Raw genomic sequence first — 26,900 nt, forward strand, 5'->3', positions numbered from 1 at the left:
TAGCGATGTGCATGTTATCCACAAATTATTTTCTTCTTGCTTCCATAGGGCTATATTGGCCTTCCACTTGTGGTTTATAGCGCCACCTGCTGCACTCCCATCCACTCGACCGCCTTGCTGTGTTATAGTATTATTTTAGGACGTCGCCTTAATCTTGTTACTCACCTCTATTGTATTCTGAGAGCTCCCTGCTAATCTTTCATGTCAGAAAAACCTGCACAATCATCCAAAGCCCTGAAAGGCGCGCCCTTAACCGCGGGCGATGCCAACGTCGCCTTCTGTCCTTTCTCCTCAGAGGACACCGTTTCATTGTCGCAAGCATTCAGAGCAGAGTGCGCAGGGCCAGCAGTTACATGCTTTGCACGTCATCATCGGCGCCACGCTCATCCAGCTGCCATCTTGTCTCTGACTCTGTGCGTGTGTGTGTGAGACATTTGTTCTTTCAATTGGCAAATGAAAAGAAAAAAAAATACGGACTGATGTAGTTTTTTTTAATCTCACATGTAAAAAAAAAATAAAATAATCATGTTTCATCTTTTTAAAAACCTTCTGCCATTCAATTGCCAAGTGAAAATGGAAGAAAAAACAAATGTTTCTCCTGTGCACACCTGCTTGTGTCTAACAAATCTTTTTTTTTTTTTTTTTTTTTTAACAGCATGAAATGAGCATTTCAGTGTTTTCCCATAACCTCCCGTCTGTCTTTCCACGCATGGTGGGTGTTGACCATCCATTGTGTGTTTCAGTCCCACCGCATGATGTAAAGCGCATGGCTTGGAACAGCACGGGCAACAGTGACTCTGAACTGTCCTGCGCGCCCGCCGTCGCCACCGCTCCAGTAGGGGGCAACAACTCTGCCGCTGCTCAAAGCAACGTTAAGCAGAGTAAGACCACCTCAGACACTCACGGACCACCTGCGTCGTCTGCCAGCCCGCCACTACTAACTCCCACCCTTGCATTCCCACTGCGATGCTCACCAAATACCTCTCATGCTTTGAAATAACTTGGCTGCAGCCTAATTTAAAGCCGTGACATGATTAGAGACCCTAACTTTAATGCTTAGCCAGATTTGAACCATCAATCCAATAGGGAAATAGTCGGCAGATTTCAGAGTGCTAACAATCCTAACTCTGACTTGAAACCCTGATGTAAATATCCCACACTTATTTGGAACCTTTCCTCAAAACTGGTGCGGGAAATTTGAAGCATGCAATTGTCTGAAAATATAAATTCAGTTTATTTGTTGGACGACTCCGGCTTTCTCTCCGACTTCGGACTGATTAGTTGCCATGTGCACGGAAAAAAAAACACTGTGTGTTGAATTGACTTGATTTTATTTCAAGTGGCTTCTCAAAATGATCTGGATTAAAAACAAAAAAATCTGGATCCAGATGATTTTATTTCGTGCCACCACACCAGTAAATTGAACTCAGACTTTTTTTCAGTGTACGGTGGCGCCCCCTGTCCGTGTTACTCAGCTGGAGTCTTGCTGACGGCCACCCGATAAATGGGGCGGATTCAGTTGATACTTGTCCCGCTCCATCGGCTTTCATGACAAGTAGCAACCTCGTTAGCATTTGTAACCCCGCCCGTGTACTCTTGCATCTTGCAGCCCGCAAGCAGGAGATCATCAAGATCACCGAGCAGCTGATCGAAGCCATCAACAACGGCGACTTTGACGCCTACACGTGAGTGCCCACACGCTTTGGGGCTTTACCCTTTACCGTCTCCTTGATTCTCACATCTCTTTGCGTTGGTCCCGGTCGTTCCCGGCGCAGGAGGATTTGCGATCCCGGGCTCACTTCCTTCGAACCCGAGGCTCTGGGCAACCTGGTGGAGGGCATGGACTTTCACAAGTTCTACTTTGAAAATTGTGAGGTCACGCGCGCACTCGTACACACTGTTTCAGAACCATTTTTGGAAAGTATACTCTTGAAAACCCGAATCCTGTCTTGAAACCGTTCTTTCAAACCTTAACCCCGACTTTACACGTCGCTTTGAAATCCTCGCCCTTTAAAACCCTCATTTTGAAAGCCGAACTCTTGTTTGCCCAAACTTTTTTTTTTTAACTCATTCACTCCCAACGACGTTTTTAAACGTCTTTTCAGACTTGGTACAGAATTGGCTGGTACTGAATGAGTTAATAAACCCTTATTTAAAACCTTGGCGCTACCTTGAAACCCGATCCTGCTAACACCCAATCATTTCCATTTTTCAAAACATTTATTCTAATCAATCTGATAGTTTATTGTAAGGCATATTACATTTTTTTACGTGTTTTGTTTAAAGAAAACAATAATTCTGAATCATTCAGTCATACAAGAAACCTCAATTTGAAATGCTAAACTTGACGTTGAAACTCTAATCGTTTCCTTAAGTCCTACACACTGATTTGAAACCCAACTCCATTCGCTTTGGCGGGGGTCTCTGTTCTTGTTTTGAGCCTCGGACTCGTGGTCAGCAGTTTTTGGAGGAAGTAATCATTTTGAAAATGCCGTGTGTTTCAACCCCGTCTGTCCGCATGGGCGCAGTGCTCAGCAAGAACAATAAGCCGGTGCACACCACCCTGCTCAACCCGCACGTGCACCTGATCGGCGAGGACGCGGCGTGCATCGCGTACATCCGCCTCACGCAGTTCGTGGACTCGGGCGGCCGGCCGCGCTCCAGCCAATCGGAGGAGACCCGCGTGTGGCACCGCCGCGACGGCAAGTGGCTCAACGTTCACTTCCACTGCTCGGGAGCGCCCGCCGCGCCACTACAGTGATCAGGTACGGCCAAAATCACCTTCAAAATGCAAATTGGATGTGCTGAAAAAGTGTGACCCCCTAACCCTTATTTTTCATCAAAACCCTTGACCCGAATCCCCATCCCTGGCTTGAAACCCAAATTGTTAGCATTGGCCTGTAATTGGCATTTTTCTTTTTAATACGTTTCGTCTTGTTGTCGTTTGTTCCCACAGTGGTCCTGAGCCTCCACTGTGCCGGTGGAGGCGTTTTGGGGGGCAGTTTTTTTCCGGCGAGTGTGTTTGGGGGGGCCCCGACCCCCCCGCGCGGATCGGCTAGCGCCAGGAGCCCGGCCGGGCCAGATGGCATCCCTCTCCGCGACCACCAACCGAACCCCGTCTCCTCCTTTGACCCGGCGGGGGGGGGAGGGCGCCGGCCTAGCACAAGACAACGCCCGGCCCCCCCCTGCAGCCCGCCCGCCGCCGCCCCCTCCCCCCACGTGGGATGTGATGCATGCATCTTGGCGCCCGCCTGAGCGCGGAGGGCACGTCTTTGCCCTCCCGTGCCTCCCCTCAGCGGCCGTCTTTGTTCAGCCCCGCCCGCACCTGACGAGGCTTTGCGGGGAGGAGGCGACTTACACTTGTGACAGTTTATGAGTATGAGTTATGAATATACTGTGTAAATTATGACTTAGATGTTCCAGAAAACCACCAAAACCCCAGCAAGCATTTATCTTGTCTGTGTGATGAGGGAGGAGCGGAGACATTGGCTTTTGTCGCGGCAGGAAAGGCGCTTGTGACCGGCAAGTTGACGAGAACGAAGGGAGCGTGCGGCCGAGTCCGAGCGGGTGACGACAAAACTTGATATCACGAAGCACCAAAGTGTAGAACGTTTTTACGCTTTTTACGTGTTTTGCTCGTTTTCTCCCCACCCCACACTTTGGAAAGCCAACTTAAGCTCGTGTTGTGTTTTTAGCGTCCTGTGGCGAGCCTTTACCTCGCTTTTATTTTATTTTATTTTTTTCGTCCGATCGGCTTTGTTTTGAAAAGCGCGTTATAGAAGGGAAAAAAAATGGAGGGATTTTTATCGTGAGTTTAAAAAAAAAGCTTCTCGCGCATGTCCTGTCCTGTCTTGTCTGTATGCAGCAGTGGGGGGTGCAGCAGGGAGAGGGGCTAGCCTCCTCGCGCGAGGCAATTGCATGCGTGCCCCAACCGCCTCGTCCGTCCGTCCTTTGCCTTCCCGTCCGTTTTTCTTTTTTTTTTTTTTTTGGAGCCTGGTTTGTTGCTTCTCACTGTGTAAATACTGTGTAGAAACGTGTATCATATGTACATGCATCCTGTGCACCTTCCTTCAAGAGCGTTTGCAGGTTCCATTACATTTTTATTTATTTTGGGGGTGGGGGGGCGGCCCAAAGCTTTGCATCCCGTCACTTTTTCAGCGTCTCATAACACGCACGCCTGGTGCCGTGTACCGTATCCGCCCCACCCGCCACATCATGTTGTAATCTGCACCCATCCCACCCTTGTTTGATCTGTACTGCCCCCAAAAAAGCGTGTTGTCCACCCCCCCCCCCCCCCCGTCACCATTTTGTGTTAATGCACACCGCCCCAAAACATTGCGAGGTCCACACCGCCTCACAATGTTGCGTGATCCCCAGCCAACACATTATTTGTGATCTTCTGCCGTCCCAAGGTGTTGCAGGATCCACACTTCCTCGCGTTTTATAAACCCCACCAGTCCCACGCTGTTATCTCCGCCCTTCCCACTTTTTGGGTGATTTGTCCTTAACACGCAATGTTGTATTTTCCTCCCGCCCCACAGTGTCGTGATCCAAACCGGCCAGAAACATTGTGATTGACCCCACCTCATTATTTTGTGTGATGCGCACCCACCCCACGATGTCATCTGCACAAGGCCGCAATGTTGTATGATCGCCTCCCCGCCCTCGATGTTGTGCACTCTTTTTCCTCACAGCTTAGCGTCCCTGTGCCTCCTGACAGTTTGTTGCATTGATGTTTTGGGGTTTTTTTGCAACTTGTCGTCGGCTGTCAACTTTTAGGTGTTGTTTTTTTTTTTTTTTTTTTTTTTGGTTGGGTGGGTTTTTTTGTTATTTGCCGAGTTGCCATGGTGGAGTTCTGCACGTGACCCGCAGGAAGTGAGGCAAGGAAATGAACGCGACACACGCAAATACACACACATGCACGGATTTAATACGATTGCGACCTAGAATCCGCCGCCTGGTGGTTTTAAAATGTGCCTGCTCAGTTCTAGAGGTGTGTGGGGGGGAGGGGGGGGATGAGCGAGCAGGAGCACTAGTTATTATGCATGTTTCAGTTACGCATTTCTACCATGTACCTACCTGAATGATGAGGGAGCTCTACTCGTGTTAATTATTATGATGATGACGACGATACTTGCATCTTTTGAGATTTCCTCCATCTCGAATGTGATTAGGTGACATGACAAATATTTTTTTTGAAATCAAAAAAAGAAAAAAAAAACAAACCAAAGGGGGGAGAAAAAAAAGGATGCCGGAGCTGACGCTTTGTATGAGGCCCTCGATGTTTTTTTTCCCCCCTGCATTGTTTATGGTATGATATTTGGGCTGCGCTTTTTTACCCCCCCCCCCCCCCCACCACCACCACCACCATCCTTCCCTTCCCTTACCTTACCCAGCCTTCACGCAGACGCTGGAGTTTTTTTTTTTGTTCCATTTTGGGGTTTATTTGCATGATCATGATGTACAATGAAATACAACAACCATTTGAATTGACGACTATAAAGTGTTTGTCTGAGTGTTAGTTGGTCTTCATCCTTAGCTTTGTTATTCTTCAGACTTGGATCTTGAAAGTATTTAATAAAAATACTATTTCAGCACCCCCCTTGCTCCAGACCCGCCCCCCCCCCCTCATTTGCGATGCTTTTGGGTCTTTTTTTCAGTCATGCGGAGTGACTCTCTCTGAACAGTTTGTCACAATTTTAAAAGATTTCCTCGGCGTGGTAACATGTCCAGCTTGCTTTCGTCAAATGATCAAGAATCAGAGAAATATTTTTACATCCCCCCCCCGACACACTTTGAGAGCATCGCTAAAGATTTAGTGTGCATTATCACATGCAGCATTTCAGCACCAAGCACGTGTCAGTGGAGCCGTGTAATGCACGGCACCAACAAATGTATGCACCTCAACCGCATCTTCAACTTAGCTGGACGTTATTCGAAGATTTTGATCAGAAGCTGATGCATCTCTGCTTACCTTATGCCTTTGACACGATCCCCGCTGCGGCACCACTGACCGATTCTCCAAAAGTGGCGTCTGACTAAAGATATAATGGATGTTGTTTTTTTTACATTTAATGAGTGGGCTCACTCTCCAGACACAATTTCTGTGTATACAAGACATTTTAAAAATAGATTTTCCGTAACGTGTCGTCTTTGGCTTCTGTAATTGTCTGTCATTCTGGTAAATCCGCCTCATCTCCTGAATAACCCCCACGAGGCCCTCGACCGCTTGACAGTTTGTTCATCACTCGCTGCCTCCCTTCTCGGATCTTGACTAATGCGGCGGTCTTATTTTTGAAAAAGGTGTCATTTATGACGGCAGTCCACGGGATGTAGGACAGCTCCCACTGGTTCATCTGGCGGCCGTGATTAATGAGCCCCGGCGCTTTTTTATTCCCCCCCCCCCCCCTCGCTCTCTCTCTTTCTCAAAGACGCACAAAGTCAAAGAAGTCTGCGGGGACGTGCTCTGGTTAGCTCACCGTGAACTCCCAAGTCAGGGAAAGGTCGCTTCACACAGACTGCCAAGAAACTGCGGCTGGTCGTGCAGAAATTACTTGACTTTTGTTTGAGAGTCATCAGTGCTTTTGCAGTGACGAAATGTGAAATCCAGGTGAAAGGAAACTCAACTGTCTTTAGAGAGAACAGTTAAAGGTCAGTGGTGACCATCCGAACTTGAAACTTGAATGTTGATTATGTCCAGAAGCAAAAGTTCTGGAAGTTTGGATTTTTATGATGTGCAGAATCAAAAGTGCTGAAAGCTTCAGCGTTGATGCTTTAATGTTAATTCTGTTGAGAAGTGCTTCAAGCTTCATTGGTGATTATGTATCGATGGTTTTGTTAGATGCTGATGGTCGATGATAACCCGCAGACGGAATCTTTAATGTGGCTCGCGTACAGAATCAGATGCCATCTGCTTGTGTGTTGAACTGCTGAAGGAAGCTTTATGTCGATTGCGATCATCAGAAGTCGAATGTCGATTATGTGCACAACAGAACCGGGATGATCTTTGCCGAGGCCTGCTGCCGGAAGCATTATTATGTACAGAATCGCCAGCAGAATGTCATGATTGAGCCGCTGATGGAAGGTTTTAATGTTGATTATGTTCACACTCGGAAGCACCGGTGACCTCCGCTGCCGAGACGCAATGAATCACAACACGACGCACAAAGTCCCAAACTATTACAGCGCACTGATTACGAATCGACAAAAATCATACAGACAAAACGGGCCGTGGCGCCATCTAGTAGTCGGAAGCTGTATTCTCATTGAAATGTTCACAGGCCACACTAACTCTTATCTAGCTCTACTCCAGGGGTGTCCAAAGTCGGTTCTCAAAGGGCCCGCGCCCCGCCCGTTTTCCAGGCCTCCCGACCGCAACACACCTGATTCCGGTGATCAGCTCGTCAGCCGGCTCCGAAGCAGCATTCGAACGACGCTGATGATTCGAATCAGGTGTGTTGCCGCTGGAGAACAGGCAGGACACACGTCCGATGGCGGAGATCGACTCGAGTCTACTCTAATCTCCCCCGACTTTCAATGGCTTTTTATCAAATTCTATATATTAAAGGACCATACCAGTGTTTTTGTTGATGATTACAATATTCATGAATGACTATGTTGCAGAGGCCTGCCTGATCCGGGGACCGCCATCTTCAAGGTAAATCAGGCAAAGCCAAATGATTGTCCTTTATTAATTGTTGTATGCTGCGCTCAAGCTTGATTCTTCTTTCGAGTAAATGCAAACATGAAATAACGCACCCTGATATGTTCGAATGGCCTTATATTGTTCATCAACCACAAATACTCCAATTATGCTGGTCGTCTTATTTCTCACTGGCCACAATATTAGGTACACCTTCGGGGGTTGCACCTTTCTGCGATGTTTGTCACATGTGATGTAGAAGACACTGGTACGGTTCATATTGGAACTAGCTCAGTCATCCGTTAGGAGCCTGCAAAGAAAAGCCCTTTTTTTTTTAATGTCATTGCATGTTTATCAGCTGTACATTAATTAGCAGTTTGCGCTAATTCTAATTGTTGTCTTAATTGAGCACCCTGCCACATGATTGACTGAATTTAGGTTGTGAAAGCACATGCTGATCGGCCATCTTTGTTTGGCCTCTGGTTGGGAAGCAATCAAGAGTTCACATTTTCTCTGGTGGTCCCGTGGCACAGGTTTGGTAAGCCAGTGAGGCCTCGATCAAACCGCCACCTGCCGGTGCCGTGTGTGTTTTGCGTGCGCCTGATGTCCGATGTCGTTTGTTTCCTCTCCTCGTCTGCCATTTTGGGAGTCGGCGCGGATGACGTCATCGATCCAGCTGCGGAAGCGGCTAACGCGCGTGTACAGTGCCGGCGAGGAGGGGTCCGCGCAGCCGTAGCGCCCAGCAACCACTCCCGTCAGCACCCACCGACCGGCCTCGGCGTGACACAGCAGGCCGCCTCCAGAGTTGCCGCTGCAACCTTCGCCGCTGGTGTCCGGGGGGCTGCCGGCGCACACGGTGCCATGGCTGGAGAAGCTGTCGCCGTGGCGCTTCTTGCATTGCCACGATGACATGATCGGAACCCAAGACGCCAGCACAGAGTCTAGGACACAGAAACGTCATCAATAAACGCTTCCAAAGTTAGCTTTAGCACAAGCTGTCATATTTCGATATAAGCTTTTGAAATGAGTTAACTGAACCGGTCGGTGGGCTACATCTGGCCTGCCACAACTTTTTCTTTTTATCGGATGAAGAGGGGAACGTTGGCTTCCGACATGAGCTTCAACATCACCCACCTGATGCGCTCCACCGTGTGGTCACCAGGACGACGCAGGCAGCCGGCATGCTGCTGTGGTCATCGTCGGGCAGGCAAGCGGCATTGACGTGGGGATCAAAGGTAAAGCATTGACCCTTCTGTGCGCCGGGCAGTTTGAGCAAGGCTAGGTCATGACCTCCGCTCTGGCCTTTGAACTTCTTGTGGACGACCACGCGCTCTGGGGTCAGAGTCCGCTCAGAAGCCCCGACCCGCACCACATACCTGGATGGCTCCGTTCCAAACCTGATGGTGATGTATGTTCTAAAAGCAGTAGGGTGATGATGCTCGAGACCGGTATTTGGAGTTACCTGGCGAAACAGGTGGCGGATGTGAGGGCCCAGCAGGAGCCGATCAGAGTGGCGCTGCAGAGGGGGCCGCTATCTTGACTTTGGGACTGAAGCCACACGGACGCCTGCCAAGGCCACGATATCCTGCAACAAGTGGTTTGCAAATGCGATCAAGATCTGCTCGTGTATATTATTTCCAATATATTCCATTTCATTAATTTGACTTTGTTTCATTCATGATTTTTGTACATTTCCAAATGGCTCTGAATCAGGTCATCGGACGTGCAGTGACCCATGACATCCACCAGGTAGCGCTAAAACCAGCAAACTAGTGGAAGACCACCCACCTGAGCGTGTTTCCTCCTCCCTCTCCGGCCTTGCTTTCACCACCGTCCTCCTGAAGCTTCCTCACCCCACAGCTGGCCTCCAGGTGGCGTCCTTGAACCATCGGGTAGGACGTGGAAGCAGCGGAGGTGTCACACTTGACCCCAGCCACTTGCCCATGCCGGCAGCCCACCATGTTCAGGCCCAGGGAGGGACATTCCCCCAGGAACTCCTCCTTGCCTGTGCACCTCACTTGGTCCAGGTGGACCGGTCCTTTGCCCTGCCCGAAGCCCCGAGCCACCAGAGCGCCGCCACTGGCGAAGAAGGAAGACCGACTTTAGCTTCCAATGTTAGCTTCGGAGTTGGCTTCTCATGTTACCTAACGATAAAGCCTAGGAAGACCAACTTTAGCATGAAATGTTTGATTCTGAAGTTACCTTGCACTCTTAGCTTCTGAAGTTCGCTTCTAAAAGCCATAGCATTGAGACTAACATTGTTAGCTTCTCAATTTAGATTCTTAGATTAGCATTCGATGTGAGCTTCAGAGTTGGCTTCACGTTTTCCTAACGATAAAGCTTAGAAGACCAACTTTAGCTGCAAATATTTGATTTTGAAGTTTCTAATGTGCCATAGCATTGAGACGAACATACAAAGTGCTGTACATGGAGCAACTAACATATATACAACAATAAAGATATCAGAAATAAAGCTTCAGAGTTGGCTTCTCCTGTTACTTAACGATAAAGCTTAGGAAGACCAACTTTAGCTTCAAATGTTTGATTCTGAAGTTAGCTTCCAATGTAACCTAGCCATAGCATTGAGACGAACATTGTTTGCCGTCTCCATTGTTGGCTTCCCAATTTAGATTCTGAAATTAGCATTCATTCTTAGCTTCAGAATTGGCTTCAAATGTGACATAAAGCATAGGAAGACCACATTTAGCTTCCAGTGTTCCTGAAGTTGGTTTCTAATTTGACCGAAACAAAGCACCAAGGAAGACTAATAATGCCAGCTTCCAAAGTTGCCTTCTTTGTTGCCCCCCATGTTGCTCGTCACCTGTGGCCCAGTTGCCTGCACACCACAGCGGCGTTGAGGTCGTTCCACCCCGAGTCACAGATTGTCCCCCAGTCACCGTGGAGATAGACCTCCACACGCCCCTCCTTCCTATCGGCCCCCCCAGCAAGACGCAACAGAGGACCTGAAAATATTCCGAAAAATATTAGCTTTGATTACAGTGGCGAAAGACGCCCGCAATCACAAGGTTTGTGTTTCTTTTGTTCTTATTTTTCATCGTATTCGTCTTTCATTTATATACAGTAGAATTGGAAATGCTGTGTAATCATGTGACATATTTAATGTTTTGATCTTTTTGTGGATCTAGAAAGTGGCAAAAGTATCCATCAAAAGTGAGCATCGCATTGCACCTATTGAAGTGTCCCATGCGCACCAAGCCTCATCACCTGCGGATGGGGCGACAACGGGCACATCGTTGGTCTCGTCTTCAGGCTTCCCTCTGCAACGCACGCCAACGTCCTCGGCGTGGGAGCAGTCGGTGCGACCCCAGATGCCGCGGCGGCAGTCCAGCAGAGACCTCTCGGAGCCGTCGCAGTGGACGTCATCCAGCAGGATGAGACCGGCCCCCTCCCCAAACGTCCCGCCTGACACTACCTCAGCATAACCCCTTTGAGAAGAGAAAAAGAACGGTGAACCCCCGTCTATTTTTGGTTTGTGTTCACAAATTCACTTAATTGTCCCTTTTCTGTTGCCCGAAAATCAATTGTATTTTGCGCTCCTTCCATCATGCCCAAAGATGCCACAAAATGACGCCAAAGCCCTAGAAAAGTCACCGGTGCCAAGGAATGTTGGAAAAAAAAAAAAACAACTCTTTGCATGATGGGAAGGAGCCAAGTTTCGCCCCGGTTGTTTGTGGAAATTAGTTTTCCCGGCAAGTGCACTTAAACGCGGAGTTCTGCAAGCTAATTTGGCCAAAGTAACTACTTTTACAAATTAGCTTCAGTCTTTTCATTTGTAATCAAATTGGCTTACAGGGAAGTTGTTTGAAGAACCAGACACATCAGCGAAGACACGATTTGAACTACGGACGCCCAGGCCTAATATATAGATAGGGAGGTGTGTGTGTCTGTCATACATGCATGCATCATCCATCTGTAACGCGTACCTGTATCCCAGTTGCCCACACACCACCTGCGCGTGCTCTTGCGTCCAGTGGTCGTCACACACCGTCCCCCAGTCGCCGTTGTGGAGCACCTCCACGCGGCCCTCCCAGGGATTGTCGCCCCCCACCAGACGAACCACTCCGTCTGAAAGCATCAAATATGGTATAGTTAGAACACTCACAATGTTCATGACCATGTTTATGAATTTCATGTTAGGCCATTTGTTTTTTTTCCCCAACATGCACCTTAAAACATCCGTTATTTTCCTTTTTTTCTTTTAACGTACTTGTTTTCCTACTCATCTATGGGCCATCACTCTGTGTATCGCCGAACCTGAGATCTGGTGTGTGCATCCTCTGTGTTAATCAGCCGCTCCATCACCGCGGCTGGGTTTTCGCTTTGTAATTATTTATTGATGTAGAGGATATAAATAGAAACTATTAGGGGTGTGTGTGTGTGTGTATACATGCACTTGTGCGTCATGCCTGTGTAAGGGCTGCAGGAGACTCCGGCGTCTTCCATGTGATCGCAGTTGTGCTGCTCCCAGTGCCCGTGTGGACACTGATCCAGGAAGAGTTCGTTTCCCGTGCACTTGACGGCATCCAGCAGGATTGGACCCGAACCCTGACCGAAGTGAGCCCATGCCCACGCCTTGGCCACACCGCTAAGACACGTACACAATCAATACTCTCTCTCCATATATATATGAAAAATCATATTTAGTGACTTGGCAGCACCCACCTGAAGCCCAGCTGCCGGCACACCACCTCCGCGTCGCTGTCGTCCCATTGGTCGTCGCATATGGAGCCCCACCTGCCGCCGTGGAAGACCTCCACACGTCCTTCAAAGTCTTCCTCACCTCCGACGAGTCGTAGCGGAGGTCCGCTACCTGGTAAATGGCACGTTTACAATTTACTTGTTTGATGTATTTTCCATTTCATACAGAAAGTGGGTGTGTGCGTTCACGTGTGAAATTCTCCTGTCTGACCTTCAGGAGGCGCGCACAGGACGGCCGCCTCGTTTCCATGGTTACAGTCCCCGGTGATGAACGTCCTGCTTGCGCAGGCGCTCACGCTGTTCTCGTCACCGCGGCAACCCAGACGCTCAAAGTGGAAGAGGCCGGAACCCGAGGCAAGCTGGGAGTGTCGCAACACCGTGCCGATGTCGCTGCCCAAAGGAAAAAAAAAAAAAAACGATCGGGTGTGTCTGACGTACAGGGCGTGGGAAGCGACGAGACCGGATCGTCCTACCTTAAGCCCACCTGCCTGCAGATCACGCTGGCGTCACGGTCGCTCCAGTGAGAATCGCATATCGCTCCCCATTGGCCATTCAAGTACACTTCAACCCGCCCAGTGTTGGACGACGAGTCGCCGACCAGCCTGACGGCACCTATTGGACGAGATAGTTGAAGGTGCGTAAACGTCAAAGAAGATTACGACCTTCAATTTAGTCTTTGGAAGTGACGGCTCTCGACGTAAAACGATTTAATCGAGCGCAGACCAAGATACGTCTTTTTAAAAATGAGAGACAATTTTGAGCCTTTGAAATCAACATCTTTTGGTTAAACGGCAGACATCCGAATTTTAGGTCCCAAATTTGATGTACGTCTTTTGAAAACCTCAAATAGTCATCAAAAGTAACTGATGTCGTCGTGAACCTCAAAGACGGTCCACAGTGCGTAAACGATTCTGAGCAAAGTCCTTTTCAAACATCAAAAACCTACGAAAGAAACCGCTTCAAATACAAAATTCTTGATTGTTCAAATTTTTTTTTTTTTTGCCATACCTTGGTGACAGTCACAGTAGGCCCATCCGATGGCGCCCGAGTTTTGCCGGAAGAAGCACCAGGGGTTGGACTCGCGGTCCGGGTTCCGGCAGTAGCTGTGCTCGCCGAGGCCGCGTCCCGGGTACTGCACCACGTAGTCGGGGAACTCGGTCCACTTGAGGCACGGGGCACCCGAATCCGTCTGGGACACGGTGCCGTTGTAGTAACCCAGCTCGGTGAAACCCTCGGAGCAAGATAGGGGGACTGACGGGGAGGGGCCGGGATGACGAGATCAAAAGAGAGGATTCCAAGAGCGTTCTTGACATTTTGTGGCTTCTTCACAGAGTAGCTACCAAGCAAACCTCTTTGAAGTTTTTGCCATTTTTCAATGAGTATAAATATTAGATCAGTAGACGGTACACAAACGGGAGACGACAAAGAATCGTTTTGGGGGTGCAAAGTTAACGAGGATTTTAGTGAACAGCTCTGCCCAAAAATGTGCATCTGATTGTTGTTGTCGCGCAGACACACCGTGCGCTTGTGATCTCGGCAGCAGCTCGTGTCCCGTTCGAATACGACGCTTTGCGTATCGCTCCGCTATCGTCTTGTACGTCGTCATTAATTCATGTCGGACCGCTCCACGAACAAAGTACTTTTACGTGGTAAAAATGGACTCCTCTTGTGTGTCTATTTACTCACTTTTTTTTTTTATTCCCAGTAACAGGAAATTTGGGCGATTGAATCCTAAAAATATTTTTATAAAAATGACGAACAGACTTAACCTCCCCCATCCTGCAGCGCGCACGCACGCATTTGCGCTCTCCATCATCGCCACGACAACAACCCTCTCCCCATCGCCATGGGAACACTCAGCCTCTCTGCTCGTATAATCCATTTCCCCGCCACAAAGCGCGTTCGACACGCTCCGCACTTGCTGTATAAAGGGTTTGGGGGGGGGGGGTTATTTGGGGGGGAGGGTGTTTATCGACGGAGCCAAACCAATAACCACAATGTGTCGTAACAGCTGCACTGGCGACCACCTGCAGGTGTACCTCACTCTGCGCGTGAAAGCCTTTTTGATTTTCTCACCCAATATGCCCCCCCACCCCCGCCCCGACTTGGACGTACGCCATGCCCCCCTCCCGTTCACACCCCCTCTCCAAGGGAAAAAATAAAAAAATGGTGGAAGGCTTCCTGCTGGAGGCGAATACGAAAGAGGAGCTTCCTCCCGTCCAAACAATGCGAGAATAGGAAATGGCGGCGAGGTCAATTTGGGAAAGGGGGGGGGGGGGGCCAGACAGAATCATAGGATGCACCGGTCACCTACCTGAGTTCTGCACCTCGTTTAAGTACGTCTCGTCAGCAACCACCTAAACACACACACGGCAATAAATTAGACCATTAAAAAAAATATATATATATATACTTTGATTATCCTTGACTTTGTGAATGTTCTTTTTTTAAAGTGATGATGATGATGTCCTTTTTAAAAATAAGCACTGGGTAAAAAGTCCATTTATTTGCCATTCCCATACAATACACGCACACAGACCCTCGCCTCGCATACCAGCACGCCTCTAATAGCTTGCGAGCAGGAACATGTGAACCTTGCTGGTGAGAACACGGACGGCGATATCACCAATCATGTCGATCACACGCCTCCGTTACCAACCTAATGTGCTGTGATGCGCTTGCACCTGCTACCTCCGTACTCACGCGCACATGGCGCGCGCACCCGTGAACACAGACGCAGGCCCCCGATTCACAAGGTGCCAGAGGGGGAGGCACGCTGAATGTAAGATGAATAAAAATCAATCAAATAAGCGTATGCTGTATATTCAAAATGAAGCTGAAATGATTTAAATGACCTTAATTTTTTTTTTCAATTTTTCAACTTGGGTAACGATTAAAAATTAAATCAAGACATTCACGCGCCCCCCCCCCTCCCAAAAAATATATAAAAATACACATAAGTACCAATTTCATATGACAATATAGTAAATAATAAAATAAAGAATCATGAGGTTTTAAAAAAATCTAAATGTTAAAAAGTTGAAATGTGGCACTACTGATGAGTGAAAGCATGTTGGCAGATGTTACCAAAGTTCAACTCATGTGTTTTGCTTATTTGGAGGAACATCTTGTGTGCGTTGCTGTGCTGCTGTTGTCTTAATTAGCAACAATGTGGGAATCTGCTCGTCTTCTATTTGGTGAGTATCATTAATTTCCCCGCACCCTGTTTTGCGATAATGAGTCCACACACACACACTTGTACAACACGAGCAGCAAAGCGAAACGTTATCTCCCGATTAATTGATTCCTTGATCGTTTTTTGATGTCCTCTCAAGCAAAGTCAAACATATTGGATCCCTGTGGCGTCAACCTCGGTCTGACTTGTCATTCGCAAGCTCTCGTAATATCACAAGACTGGGGGGAGGAAGAAGGAAGTGAAGGCTCTCCAAAAGAGAGCCCTCACAAGAGTAAATGTCTCCCAAATTTCTACTATGTCGAGTATGTATGAGGACAAGGTGAGAAAATACCGTCGCGTCCAAACATTTATTGCCTGCAAATTCTGCCACATCCTGATTTTTCTGCAGGCAGAAGGTTCCCTTGCGCCGGTTTGTCAATTTGGCAGGCTGCTCTGTGCCATGCTGGACGTTGCGTAAAGATGCGGAATTTGGTGGCTGGAAGTCGACAAGCACGCCTGCTTCCACCACGTCTATCGCTGCAGGTAGTGTCACATGGATGACAACGGGCAACAAATCTTCTGAATCGTTACCAGCTCATTTAACGGGGGCACCTTTTTATGTTGTCTGTTGCCATACCGGTGAAAAGCAGTGACGATGTTCCGGTCACGCACCATGCACAGAGATTTCTGCATGTGAAACGTGAGTACGCCACATTTAAAGGGAGACTCTTTGATTGGCAACGAATGATGTTGGCTGTGTTCACACCCACAGCGGCGCAAACTGCCCTTTTTTGAAAATGAGCGCGTTTGAATCTGATTCAATTTTATTGCCATTTGCAGTGAAAGGTACATTCACAACTATGAGTTTTTATACGGGCCAACTGTGCATCATAAAACATAAATGATAATAATAATATAAGAAAAAAATGTAATAAGCTATGCCTGTCCAAAATTAAAGTCTGCACATATACGCTGCACACCACTCTTGATTTATGACAATCTCAAAAGTAGAGCCCTGTGCATGAATTTCGAGAAACTAGACGGCATGTGTTAGCAATGAGAAGAAGAAAAAATAGTGCATGGTTGAACAAATTTTTTTTTTTAAATAGTGTGCTTTTAGAAATAGAAGAAAATTGACCCTACGCATTAAAAAAATAAACGGCATGATTTGAGAAATAACGGCATCCTTTCAGAAAAAGAAGAAAATAACCAGTGTGCAGAACAAAACAAGGAAATGGAAAACATGCATTAAGACAGAATAAACCGACAGTATAGACGGTAGCTTTGCATTGAGAAATAGAAGAAAACGGATGCTGTTATAAAAGAATATAATGAGTAATGAAAGAAAATAGTCTACAAAGAAAATACAAAGTGTTCATCAAAATATGGACAAAAATAATGGTGCTTAGAAACGCAGCTAAACAGTGTGGTCAACAATAGGCCAAAACCAATGTGTGCATGGAAATATGGAGATAAATGGACAAAAATATAAACAAGCGGCGAAAATCAATTATGCAAATACAGAGAAAGTACAGTAATGCAGTATATCAATACATGAGCTAATTTTCCTCTTTTCCTCATACCCTCCATTGATTTGACACAGAACAAGCATCATCATCATCATCGTAATGCTCCTCATCCTCAATTGACACGTCTACTCTATGTCCACATGTGACGAGGGGACGATCGTACCTGCGCGCCCAACGGCAAGGGCAGCCCCAGGCAGGCGGCCCCGATCAGGCACAAGAACCGACGGCCGCTTGGAGACATCTTTTCCCGCCTTGCGTGGCCGCGTCCGTGGCAGGCAGACACCAACGCGCCGAGTGACGTGAGAGGATGAGGCGGATGCTGGTGGTGGGGCTGCTTTGGGAGAGGTCTCAACCGACCACAGGGTGCGGCACCGGATGGGAATGGAAGAGTGCGCGCACACACACACGCACACAATCTGGAAAGGAATTGTGTTGAGCTCTGCATAAAGCACCCTCTACCCCCCCCCCCCTACGTCTCTCGCTCTCTCTCTGTCTCTCTCTCTCTCCCCCCCCCCCCCCCCTCTTGTGTGTGTATTGGCAGGATTATAGTCTAAAAAAATATGATTTATTAACCTGACTATATTTGCATTCATTAGGCCAAAGTGGGTGAGTTGAAGAGGGGTGAGCTTTCGGAATGGGTTGTTACATACACGAACATCACCGCTTAATGGGCACTCGTTTATGAATCGTATATGGTGAATCAGCCTCACAAAAGATGTATATGACAAAATTAAGAATGAATACAAATGTCATGAAGATCAACAAATCTTGACATATTTGATGAATTTTGGTTCAACCATATCATTGTGATTTTATTTCATTGCATTTTGAACTTTGAGTTTTGTTTTTACATTTTATCGACTCCTATATTTGGAAGACTCCTATTTATTTTGCACGACTGCCATCATGAAAGGAGTAAGTGAAGGCCTTGTTTTTCCTTCAGCTAATGGTGTTTGTGTTTTTGTCTTTTTAGGTGAAGTCTGTGCCATCAAACTATTAACCTCCTCCTGCTCCCCCCTCGGGTGGTTTCGTAGGTCAAAAACCCGTTGAAGTCATCCATATTCAGTAGTGACATCTTTGTTCTTTCATTTTTCTTATCTCTCTTCCTGCATGCTGCGATGCCTTCCAGCTGTGAGCTTAAATCTACTCATCCGTTTCACACACTTTGCTTGTACCCACCCGCTCCAGGCTGGGAGATTAGCTTTTTTTTTTAAATTTCCTTTTTAAGTTTCGTGGGGGGGGGGGGGGGGGGGGTTCCCCCTGCCAATGCAACCAAGCACAGCCCGCTATCTTTTAACCCAAATTGTTTGTCATCGTTCCTTGCTTTGATTATCTCGGCTGGGTGCTTTTTGAGCCATTTCTAATATTTTTACAATTTCTTGTGGCTTAAAAACAAATCGGCTCAAATGCTAACAGTTGACATGCTAACATAGCAAGATAGACGTTACAGTAAAGAAAGTGCTGAGGGAGCTATGTTTACCTGTGCGTGTGTGTTCATTGTGTACACGCACACAATGTATTTGTGTCTGCGTGTTTCTCTCTATCTCTTTTGTCAGACCCCCAAAAAGAAGCTGGTTGTCATGGCAACACACCAACCTCCTCTCACAATGGGACTGTACTGTATGACGACCCAAAAAAAAGTCATGTATTATAAATTTGATTATTACACACACACACACACACTGTTTTTGTGCTAAAGTTGTCGCCAGGAGCCTTTTTATCGCCAATCCTGTTACACGCTCTTCGTCCCTGATGCTTATTGCCACGGCGACCGGCACGGCAAGGCAGCAAATTTGGCCATAACTGTTCGTGTCAGGAAGAGAAATTGTGTGCGTGTGTTGGGGCGGGGGGAATTACACATTGTGACACACACACTAGACCCCCACTGTGCTCTGTGATGTTTCAATTTCCTTCCCTGGCATTTATCTGACTTCCTCTCCCTTGAAGAGACTTCAGATACCAGTCTCTCTCTAACACACACAAACACGCCCTCACATACACATATATCAAATAAAGAGGGCTTGTCGGTGACTTTGTCGATTTGCCTTTAAACGAGTGGAAACAAGAAGCCGTTTGCAGATCAGAAATGTGCCTCACTTCATTCTCTCCGCCGTCCCCTCTCATGTTTGTCAAAGCACAGATGGGGGAGGACGGAAGACCCCTGGAAGATGGACAAATGGGAGCTGGCGTCCCACAACTGTGAGTAATTTGAATCCGTTAAATGCCATGTTATTTATTATTAGCACATGTTCCAGTCAAAGCACGATTGAGGTTTGGACATGGTTAATTTATTTGTGTTTTAAAGGCACAAGGTCACTGATGGTGTAGTGGTCCATTGGCGTGACTTTGGCGCAGGCAGCGTGGCTTCAGTTCCCACTCGGTGGCAGGGTGAGTGCGAATGAGTGTCGCTGTCTATATGTGCCCTGTGATTGACTGGCGGCCAATCTGGGGTGTCACCTGTCTTTCGACTGAAGTCAGATGGGGTGGACTCCAGCTACCCCGATAGAAATGTAGTTTTGTATTACTTTTTATTTCTCAACTCAACTGAATTTATAGAGCACTTTTAAACGGCCATCGGTGCATACAAACTTCTAAAATATATCATTTGTTTCGTATAGTTTTTTCACCAAGTCATTTTTACTCCTATCACCTACCACTTTAGCGTCTTTAATTTAGTGCACAGTATTCATCTGGATTTTGAAGCAAATTTTTCCCCTCGATTGAAAATAATGGATTGTTTTTGCCGCATCAGCGCCCTCTTGTGGACAAACTCACTGCGCACAGTTAATTAATGATGCACATATAGAGCCGCAGGTGCAGGCGAGCTAAGTCGGTTTCTATACAGGCACAGCAGTACCGGAAGCGTCTTTCAAACCTTCGACGTAAAATGTAAGGCTGAAATAACCAATGAACAACGCCAATAAAAACGCGGGTAATAACAATACTGTTGTAAACACTCATTCAGGGCTTCAATTTGCGCTTCGAAACTTAATCGAAACGATTTACCACGCCTCTTTGAGCGGCCTCTATTATCCAGAGCTTTTAGTTTGAAGTCACTTAACAACATGTCAATACTTGACACATCAGACTTTCTTATTAGCGTTATCCGGCGATGCTTGGTGCACCGGTACAGCGGCTGCAGCGAGCAGGAGCAGCGACGCCGTTACCAGTAAAATAAATGCATAAATAAAATCACCCCTAGAAGCCCGCGTGCACCATGCCAATTCGGACGAGGATTTGACACTGAACGAGGGTGAGTATTTGTGGAAATTGTAGCCAGCCGCCGAGATGTTGACGGACATGAGCGTGGAAGAGGAGTTCGAGCTGAAGGAGGAAGAGCCTTGGTACGACAAGCAAGACCTCGAACAAGGTAACCTTCCCAACCTCTGTTTGCTTTCGGTTGAGTTCAGGCCGCGTTTTTATTGATTGCGCTCCTTCTTAATTTGACTAATTGGAGGAAAGCTTAGTAGTACTGTACTGCCAATGGGGCCAATTCACATGAACACAAGTGGGTCAGTGAATCACACCTCGCACAGTTTGGACACTCACTTTTGTGGCTTTATGCGTTTATGCAGTCTGTGTTCATGTCAAAATAGTAACAATGTCCACGCTGTCTTGTTTGTGTCCGAACACAGATGTTTGGGCACACTATTACGGTGTCCAAACCAAGCCGGTGTGCATGTCTGTTTCCAAACTGTAAATGTATCCAAACTATGTCCGAACTGTAAACAATCGTCACCAAAATTCAAATGGACATCTGCGGTGATGTCCACTTCAGCCTCTGAAATGATTTGAACGATTGCCTCACTCGCCCGAGTCGCTCACGAGTGATAAATTATGCTTGGTGAGGAAAACACTTGATGCCCATAAAATCCAAATTATTGGGGCGATCATTTTAATACTTTCAGAAGTTGAGGTGGGCACGATTCGAGCTGTGACCGTTGATCATAGTTTTCTAACATGAATCGATCAGTGTCGTTTTCCCCACCGGTTCTTTCCTCTGCAGACCTTCAGCTGGCCGCCGAGGTGGGCAAGTCACTGCTGGAGAGGAACCGTGAGCTGGAGCAGAGCCTGCAGCAGATGTACTCCACCAATCAAGAGCAAGTGCAAGAGATTGAGGTAAGACCCCGCCCCCCCAGGACCCTGACAACCGGGTTGCCGAGGTTACGCTCATCGGCCGTCGGACACGCCCAAAGTCTTTGGAATGTCTCTACTTCCAAAAAAATTAATCTTTTCAGCAAAACAAAAAAAATGTGATTAAAATTGAAAATGTTTGCAGACAAGCATGTTTGAGCACATTTTTATTAGTGCTCCTGTTTTTTGTTGTTGTTGTATTTGTGCATTTGAGTTTCAAGAGAAGCCGTAAAACCTCAAAAGGTCCTTTAAGAAGTCCTTAATTTTAGCCCAGTTCAACTCTATTGGCTTGTTGACATTTACTGTCAGTCAAGTGTGACGTCGAAGATCGATCAGAGGACCCCCCCCATGCATGAGGGCGGAAGTGAATATTTAGTGGACTGTTTGGACTCGTGGGGGAATTACTTTAATGTCCCCTAAGTCGGCTTTGTCTGACTGGCGAGCCCTTCCCGACGCTGACGTGTCGAATTAATCCCACAAATCCTAAACGGAGACGTGATGGCACCCACGCGCACCCGTGGCGCTTCTTGAGATTGTGCGTGTGTGTCAAGAGTGAAGGCAATGTTCATTGACAACGGGTTCAAATTGCCGTTCCGATAAGATAAAAGCCATCCAGCCATCTTTGGCTCAATTTGTCGATAATGCACGGAGCTCTTTCGAAGCAGAAATATTTCCATGTACCAAATGACATGTCCTTGCAGAAGCTTTTGCTGATGTCGGAACAGCGCAGTTGTCGTAAATGACATTTGAAGGCCACCTCAAGGCAAAGATATGTCCGCACTTTAGTCGTTGTTGTACAATGTATTTCCAGTAATTGTTCAATGACCAAAAACGGGAAAGGCACGTGGCACGGAATAGTTTTGAAATGTCCAATGTCTTGGTGTATTTGATTTCTGGTCCTTTTTATTATTATTTTTTGGTGGACCAGTACCTGGCCAAGCAGGTGGAGCTCCTGCGGCAGGTGAACGACCAGCACGCCAAAGCGTACGAGCAGCTGGACGTGGCGTCTCGCGAGCTGGAGCAGAGCAACCGCGCGCTGACTCGGGACAATCGCACTGCCCAGCACAAGATCCGCGGGTTGGTCTCCGCTCGCTAAAAATCGCATTTTAGGATTTCAGCCCGACGCGAAAGGTGCTCCCAAGTGTCATTTGTTACGCGCAGGCTGACGGAAACGGCGGACGAGCTGCAGACGCGCGTGGACGAGCTGCAGCGGGAGGCGGACGACATGAAGCTGGGACCCTCGCAAGTGGCCCGGGGGGACCGGCGGAGGTGGCGCGGCGGCCAGAGTCTGGAGCAACTGCCAAAACTCAGGTTTAAGACGAAACGGCTTCTCGGCTGACCGTTGGGGTGGATCGCGAAATAGCCGCGAGCGCCGGCGCGGACTAAAAGCGGAATTTGGGAATTTTTAAAAACATGCGGGATGTGACTTTTGAATAATACTGGAAAAAGTGAAGCGGCGTGAAGGGTTCTGCTGCCGTATTGTAAATCCGAACGTCGGCCTCTTATCGCCTCCCGCGCTCGAGATAAAACTTAAATATGATGACTAGTACGCCGTATAATAAGGTGGAGGTAGGAGAAAATTGTGTTCTCTCAAGAGTGCAAAGTGCACGTTGCATCATGCCCCGCACTGCACTTTTACTTCAGCTTTCAAACCAAAACTTTGAAGCTTTCACGAGCTTCTATTATTATTCCTGAATTTGATTCTTAGACGTTTTGACATTTTGAGTCCAATGTTACTTACAAAGATTTTTCAAATATGTATTGATCGGCTCATATTTCATCGGGCGAAACCTCCGCCGTGGTCTTTTGTCTTTCTTAACAATATCTGATGAAAAGAACGCAACAATGTGCGTCTTCGCGGAGGAAAGGACGACGCCCCCCTCCGACAATTGGTGACCCCGACGTGATTTCGGACCGAGGTTTCGGTCAACGGACAGAACATCGGGCGCCCAACAGATTGACAAGAGAAGGGGAACATTATCCTCTCAATTGATCTTCTGTCTGTTGGCCGAGATCGAGGGAAGAATGACGTCTCGGGTTGACATTGGAAAAAGAGAACTTGCGGCTGGATGAACGGCGAAATGCGCAATTGTAATTTTACCCGAGGAGAGGCAGGGGCGGTTCTGGATCAATTTCACTGAGGGGGCCGGGCTGGGGCCAGGGGTTTTGATGGGGGGGCACATTCAACCCAGGGCTAAAAAGACAGATTTGAAATCTTATTTGACTTTTTATTTCTTCAGACTTTGAAATTGTAGTCATAACATTGCAGTGATGAGAAAAAAACAGTATTAGGAGGGCTAAAATGTCTGCAAGCGTAACAATACGCCGTGTCCATCTGTTGAGAATATTCAAGCCAGGGGATGATATGGTACCAGCCCGCCGGGGACAACCATTGCAAATACACTGAAGCTAGATGTTTTACATGCATATAATTATCCAAATTTTAAAAGGCAATGTCTTATATATTGATCCTGTTAAATAAAAATTAAAATAAAAAGGGAGACTAAAAAAGTTACACGCGCGCACACACGCGCACACGCACACACACACGCAAATAGCACTCGTGTCGTGGTAATATCCTTCTCTGCGGACTGCTTCTCATTTTCCCGCTCATTTTTAAATGGCGCAGCGCACTAAAGGGTCCGACTAGAATGTTAAATCACGCACTTTGGTTCCACCTTTCACGTCGGCGACTCGGCACGACTGCGTAATCTGCGCTCGGAGGGGGGGCCAGAATCGGTGCTACAGGGGCACTGGCCCCCGCTGCCCCCCCCCCCGAACCGCCACTGAGGAGAGGTTGTTTAGTTCTGTCAAAGAATCCTTAGAAATGAGAATTCCTCGAATAAAATCAAAACATTTTAAGAATATGTTTGGAGTTAAGGGATTGGGTGTTTTTGCGTGAGAAAAAAGAATCGAACCCCTTTGGAATAAAGATTGGAGTACCCCGATCTACCATCGGGACCGGATACTTTGGAAAAAGAGGATCGAGTACTTTTTGCTCTTTTTAATTGAACATAACCAAATTGTCTCAACGCTGAGCAAACATGAACAAAAGCAGCGAGATTAGATTTTTCAGATTCTTCCCAGAACCGTATGATTGTTCTATTTCTTTTTTCCCCCTCAAATTTGCAAGCAAAAAAAAAAAATTGTCATTTTATCATGACTTCAGTTTTTATTGAGACGCTCTCCTGAATAAGTTGCCCCGAGTATTCGAATAAAGTGAGTCAGTAACTTGCGAGTGCCGCCATTTAATATTGCACATCCCTTCAATCACGTCTTGAAGGCGGGCATTTTGATTTCTCCCCGTCCATTTTTGTAGGCGCTGTGACGACGATCCAGAAGAAGCCCATCTCGGCGTAGACTGGCGCGACGGCGTGCGGCGGTGGCACGAGGAGCAGCAGGCGTCGCTGCGCCGCTCGCTACGCAGCCTCCAGGCTCGGTACGCGGGAGAACGCGCTCGGCGGGAGGAGGCCGAGCGGGAGGCGGGGCTGCTGAGCAGGCAGAACGAGGCGCTCGAGCGCCAGCTGGCCGGCATGGAGACGTGCAGGGTACGCGACCGGGTCGCCTTCAAATGTCGCTGTACGCGTCCTCACTTGTTTTGCGTTTGCGCGTGCGCAGCTGCGAGTGTCCGAGTTGGAGCGAGAGGCCGAGGAACTTCGTCACCTCCGGAAGTCCGAATCCTTCTCTCCGCTGAATGTGGCTTACGCCCTCCCCGAGGAAGAGGCGGAAGTGGAGTGCGACGGCGAAGCGCACCCCCGCGGCCGGCGGCCCCTCAAGCGCTGGGCGAGCGAGCTTCTCCTTCGAGCCGAGCACGAGTGCCGGTGCGCTCAAAGGGCCGCGGAGGAGGAGCGGGGCGGCATCTCGCTGCTCAACGAGGTGGACGCCCAGTACGGCGCCTTGCGGGTCAAGTATGAGGAGCTCCTCAGGCACTTTGGATTACAGCAACATCACCGAGAGGAGCCGAGGCACGAGGCCGTCCAGGCCGCCGAGCGCAACGCCGGCTTCCGGCAGCCCGAGTACAAGGAACTGTTCCGAGAAATTTTTGCTCGCATCCAGAAAACCAAAGAGGACCTGGAGAAGAGGGCCAGGCCGCCCCGCACCCGATGCCAGGCGTCGGGGGAGATCAAAAGCAGGTGAAAGACACGCTTTGAATGGCAACCCAAATTTCTTTTGGGCCGGGCCATGCGGCCTGAACATCGGTGACCATTCGATTGCCACTTTTGTCTGCTTTTTGCAACGTTGCAGTGAGCGCCGCGTCTCGGCGGGAGGACTTCCTCCGGGGTCCTTTTCATGTCAACAACGCGCTACGTGAAAATGACGGCGGCTTCCCCAGAGGTGAATTTGTTGCTTTTTAAAAAGAAAAACGAAGGTCAAGGAAGCCACTGCTTGTTTCGACTGGCTCCCCTCTGTTTGCGGCGACGATGTCAAACGGGACGATAAGACTAAATTGATGAATCACCCGACCCGAACTTGTACTTTTAGTTTGTGGAGAAAACTGTGGCTACCCCACTGTTTGTGAATGAAAGGGAATGATCATTAAAAAGAAATAATCATGAAAAGTAGTAAGACATTGAATAGAAATGATGCTCAGACATCGCTTGCGCTTTGCCGTTAAACGGCCGTATGGATTTATTTTTGAAATAAAGCCACGAAACGGGGCCGGACCAAACCGACGGCACCATCGGAAGAGACTTTTTCCTCTCCCTCCAGGAAGCAAGCAGAGGAAGGAGGTCGGCTCGGAGACGACGCACGCGGTGACTCATCAAAGTGCGCCGCGCAGGTGCGGCAAGATGGCGACCGCCCGGTGGCCTCTTTTTCTCAGCAGGCGAGCAAGGAAGTGAAGTTTATTGCCCTTCCTCCCAATGAGATTTTGCACAATTTGCACACTTTGGGGTTTGAGCTCAGCACGTCACAATTGACCTGGCTTTGCCGGATTGACCACTGTCCGTTTCTTCTTCCACCGTTTCAAATGTGTCCGGGTTGCTTGTTTGCTCTGAATGCCGGCTAATTGTCTTGCATTGTTGTAATTTTTTTGAAAACCAGACCAGAAAGAGGAAGGCGTTTTCAGAAAAGGCCGTGAATAGGAAAGTGTTTTTGCTGGGGAAAAAAAAGTGTACAGTCAAGCTTCTTTTTTTTAATGACAATGCCAGGGTTCCCACAGGTCCTTAAAGTTCCTAAAAATCCATGAAAAAAGTTGTAAAATGATGTTCTTAATTGTCCTTAACTGTTGCGGAACGCTTCTAAAATCATGAAAAGAATTGACCTGCGGTGTTCATTTTTGTGTATGTCACTGAATAAAGATGTGCCCTTCCTTTGGCAGCAATGATTTGAGCGCCAGCTCAGCGACATGTGGCTTTCTGTCCATTCAATCCACCGTGAATCCCCTGCCGAATGGAGAAAAAGGCCTTAAGAAATGGCTGAATTAGCCCTCATAAGGTCCAAAATAAAAAGCAAGTGGAATAGTGGGAAGCCTGCAAATGCCCTCGCCCCAAAACATTCCCAAAAACCACAAAACGTCCCCAAAATGCCACCAAACGTTCCCTAAATGCCACAAAACGCCCCCCCCCCCCCAAACGTCCCCACTAATGCCCAAACCCCAATTCAGGCTTCCCACTCTCCCACTTGCTTTTTATTTTGGGGCCTTTTAAGGACTTCTGAGGACTAATGTAGCCATTTCTTAAGGCCTTTTTCGCCATTCAGC

The 26,900-nt window shown here is 47.9% G+C and overlaps 3 protein-coding genes across 12 annotated transcripts in view; 2 read left to right on the top strand and 1 right to left on the bottom strand.

The window, feature by feature from the left end:
- LOC147189843 (calcium/calmodulin-dependent protein kinase type II subunit gamma) overlaps nt 1-5,597 on the top strand; it is a 30,522-nt gene extending 24,925 nt beyond the window's left edge. For 6 of the 10 annotated variants that reach the window (XM_086137911.1, XM_086137913.1, XM_086137915.1 and 3 more), the window contains 4 exons: nt 1,610-1,685; nt 1,776-1,870; nt 2,529-2,765; nt 2,957-5,597. In XM_086137911.1, the coding sequence (XP_085994037.1) occupies nt 1,610-1,685; nt 1,776-1,870; nt 2,529-2,761 (404 nt within the window). In that variant the 3' untranslated portion in view covers nt 2,762-2,765; nt 2,957-5,597. Of the gene's footprint in view, nt 1-743; nt 882-1,609; nt 1,686-1,775; nt 1,871-2,528; nt 2,766-2,956 lie in introns of all 10 variants that reach the window. The other 4 variants (XM_086137908.1, XM_086137910.1, XM_086137909.1 and 1 more) reach the window with 1 other exon arrangement.
- Nucleotides 5,598-7,060: 1,463 nt separating this feature from the next.
- LOC147189844 (neurotrypsin-like) lies at nt 7,061-17,488 on the bottom strand. The gene is made up of 14 exons (XM_086137905.1): nt 17,229-17,488; nt 14,676-14,718; nt 13,370-13,612; nt 12,835-12,973; nt 12,573-12,751; nt 12,326-12,473; nt 12,070-12,248; nt 11,587-11,728; nt 10,868-11,088; nt 10,464-10,605; nt 9,431-9,721; nt 9,105-9,227; nt 8,777-9,039; nt 7,061-8,583 (listed from the first exon to the last, which is right to left on the bottom strand). Exons 1-14 carry the CDS (start codon nt 17,304-17,306, stop codon nt 8,201-8,203), a joined length of 2,574 nt encoding a protein of 857 aa, XP_085994031.1. The 5' UTR covers nt 17,307-17,488; the 3' UTR covers nt 7,061-8,200.
- An 841-nt stretch (nt 17,489-18,329) lies between these two features.
- LOC147189845 (cerebellar degeneration-related protein 2-like) lies at nt 18,330-26,510 on the top strand. Its single transcript, XM_086137919.1, has 9 exons — nt 18,330-19,264; nt 19,371-20,435; nt 21,072-21,184; nt 22,128-22,276; nt 22,361-22,510; nt 24,519-24,747; nt 24,818-25,332; nt 25,445-25,534; nt 25,910-26,510. The coding sequence occupies exons 2-8, from the start codon at nt 20,354-20,356 to the stop codon at nt 25,509-25,511; spliced, it is 1,305 nt and encodes a 434-aa protein (XP_085994045.1). The 5' UTR covers nt 18,330-19,264; nt 19,371-20,353; the 3' UTR covers nt 25,512-25,534; nt 25,910-26,510.
- Nucleotides 26,511-26,900: the final 390 nt, after the last annotated feature.

The sequence above is a fragment of the Hippocampus guttulatus genome, chromosome 19 (genome assembly GCF_054856545.1).
Source record: "Hippocampus guttulatus isolate MCC_2025c chromosome 19, RoL_Hgut_1.0, whole genome shotgun sequence".
NCBI lineage: Eukaryota > Metazoa > Chordata > Actinopteri > Syngnathiformes > Syngnathidae > Hippocampus > Hippocampus guttulatus.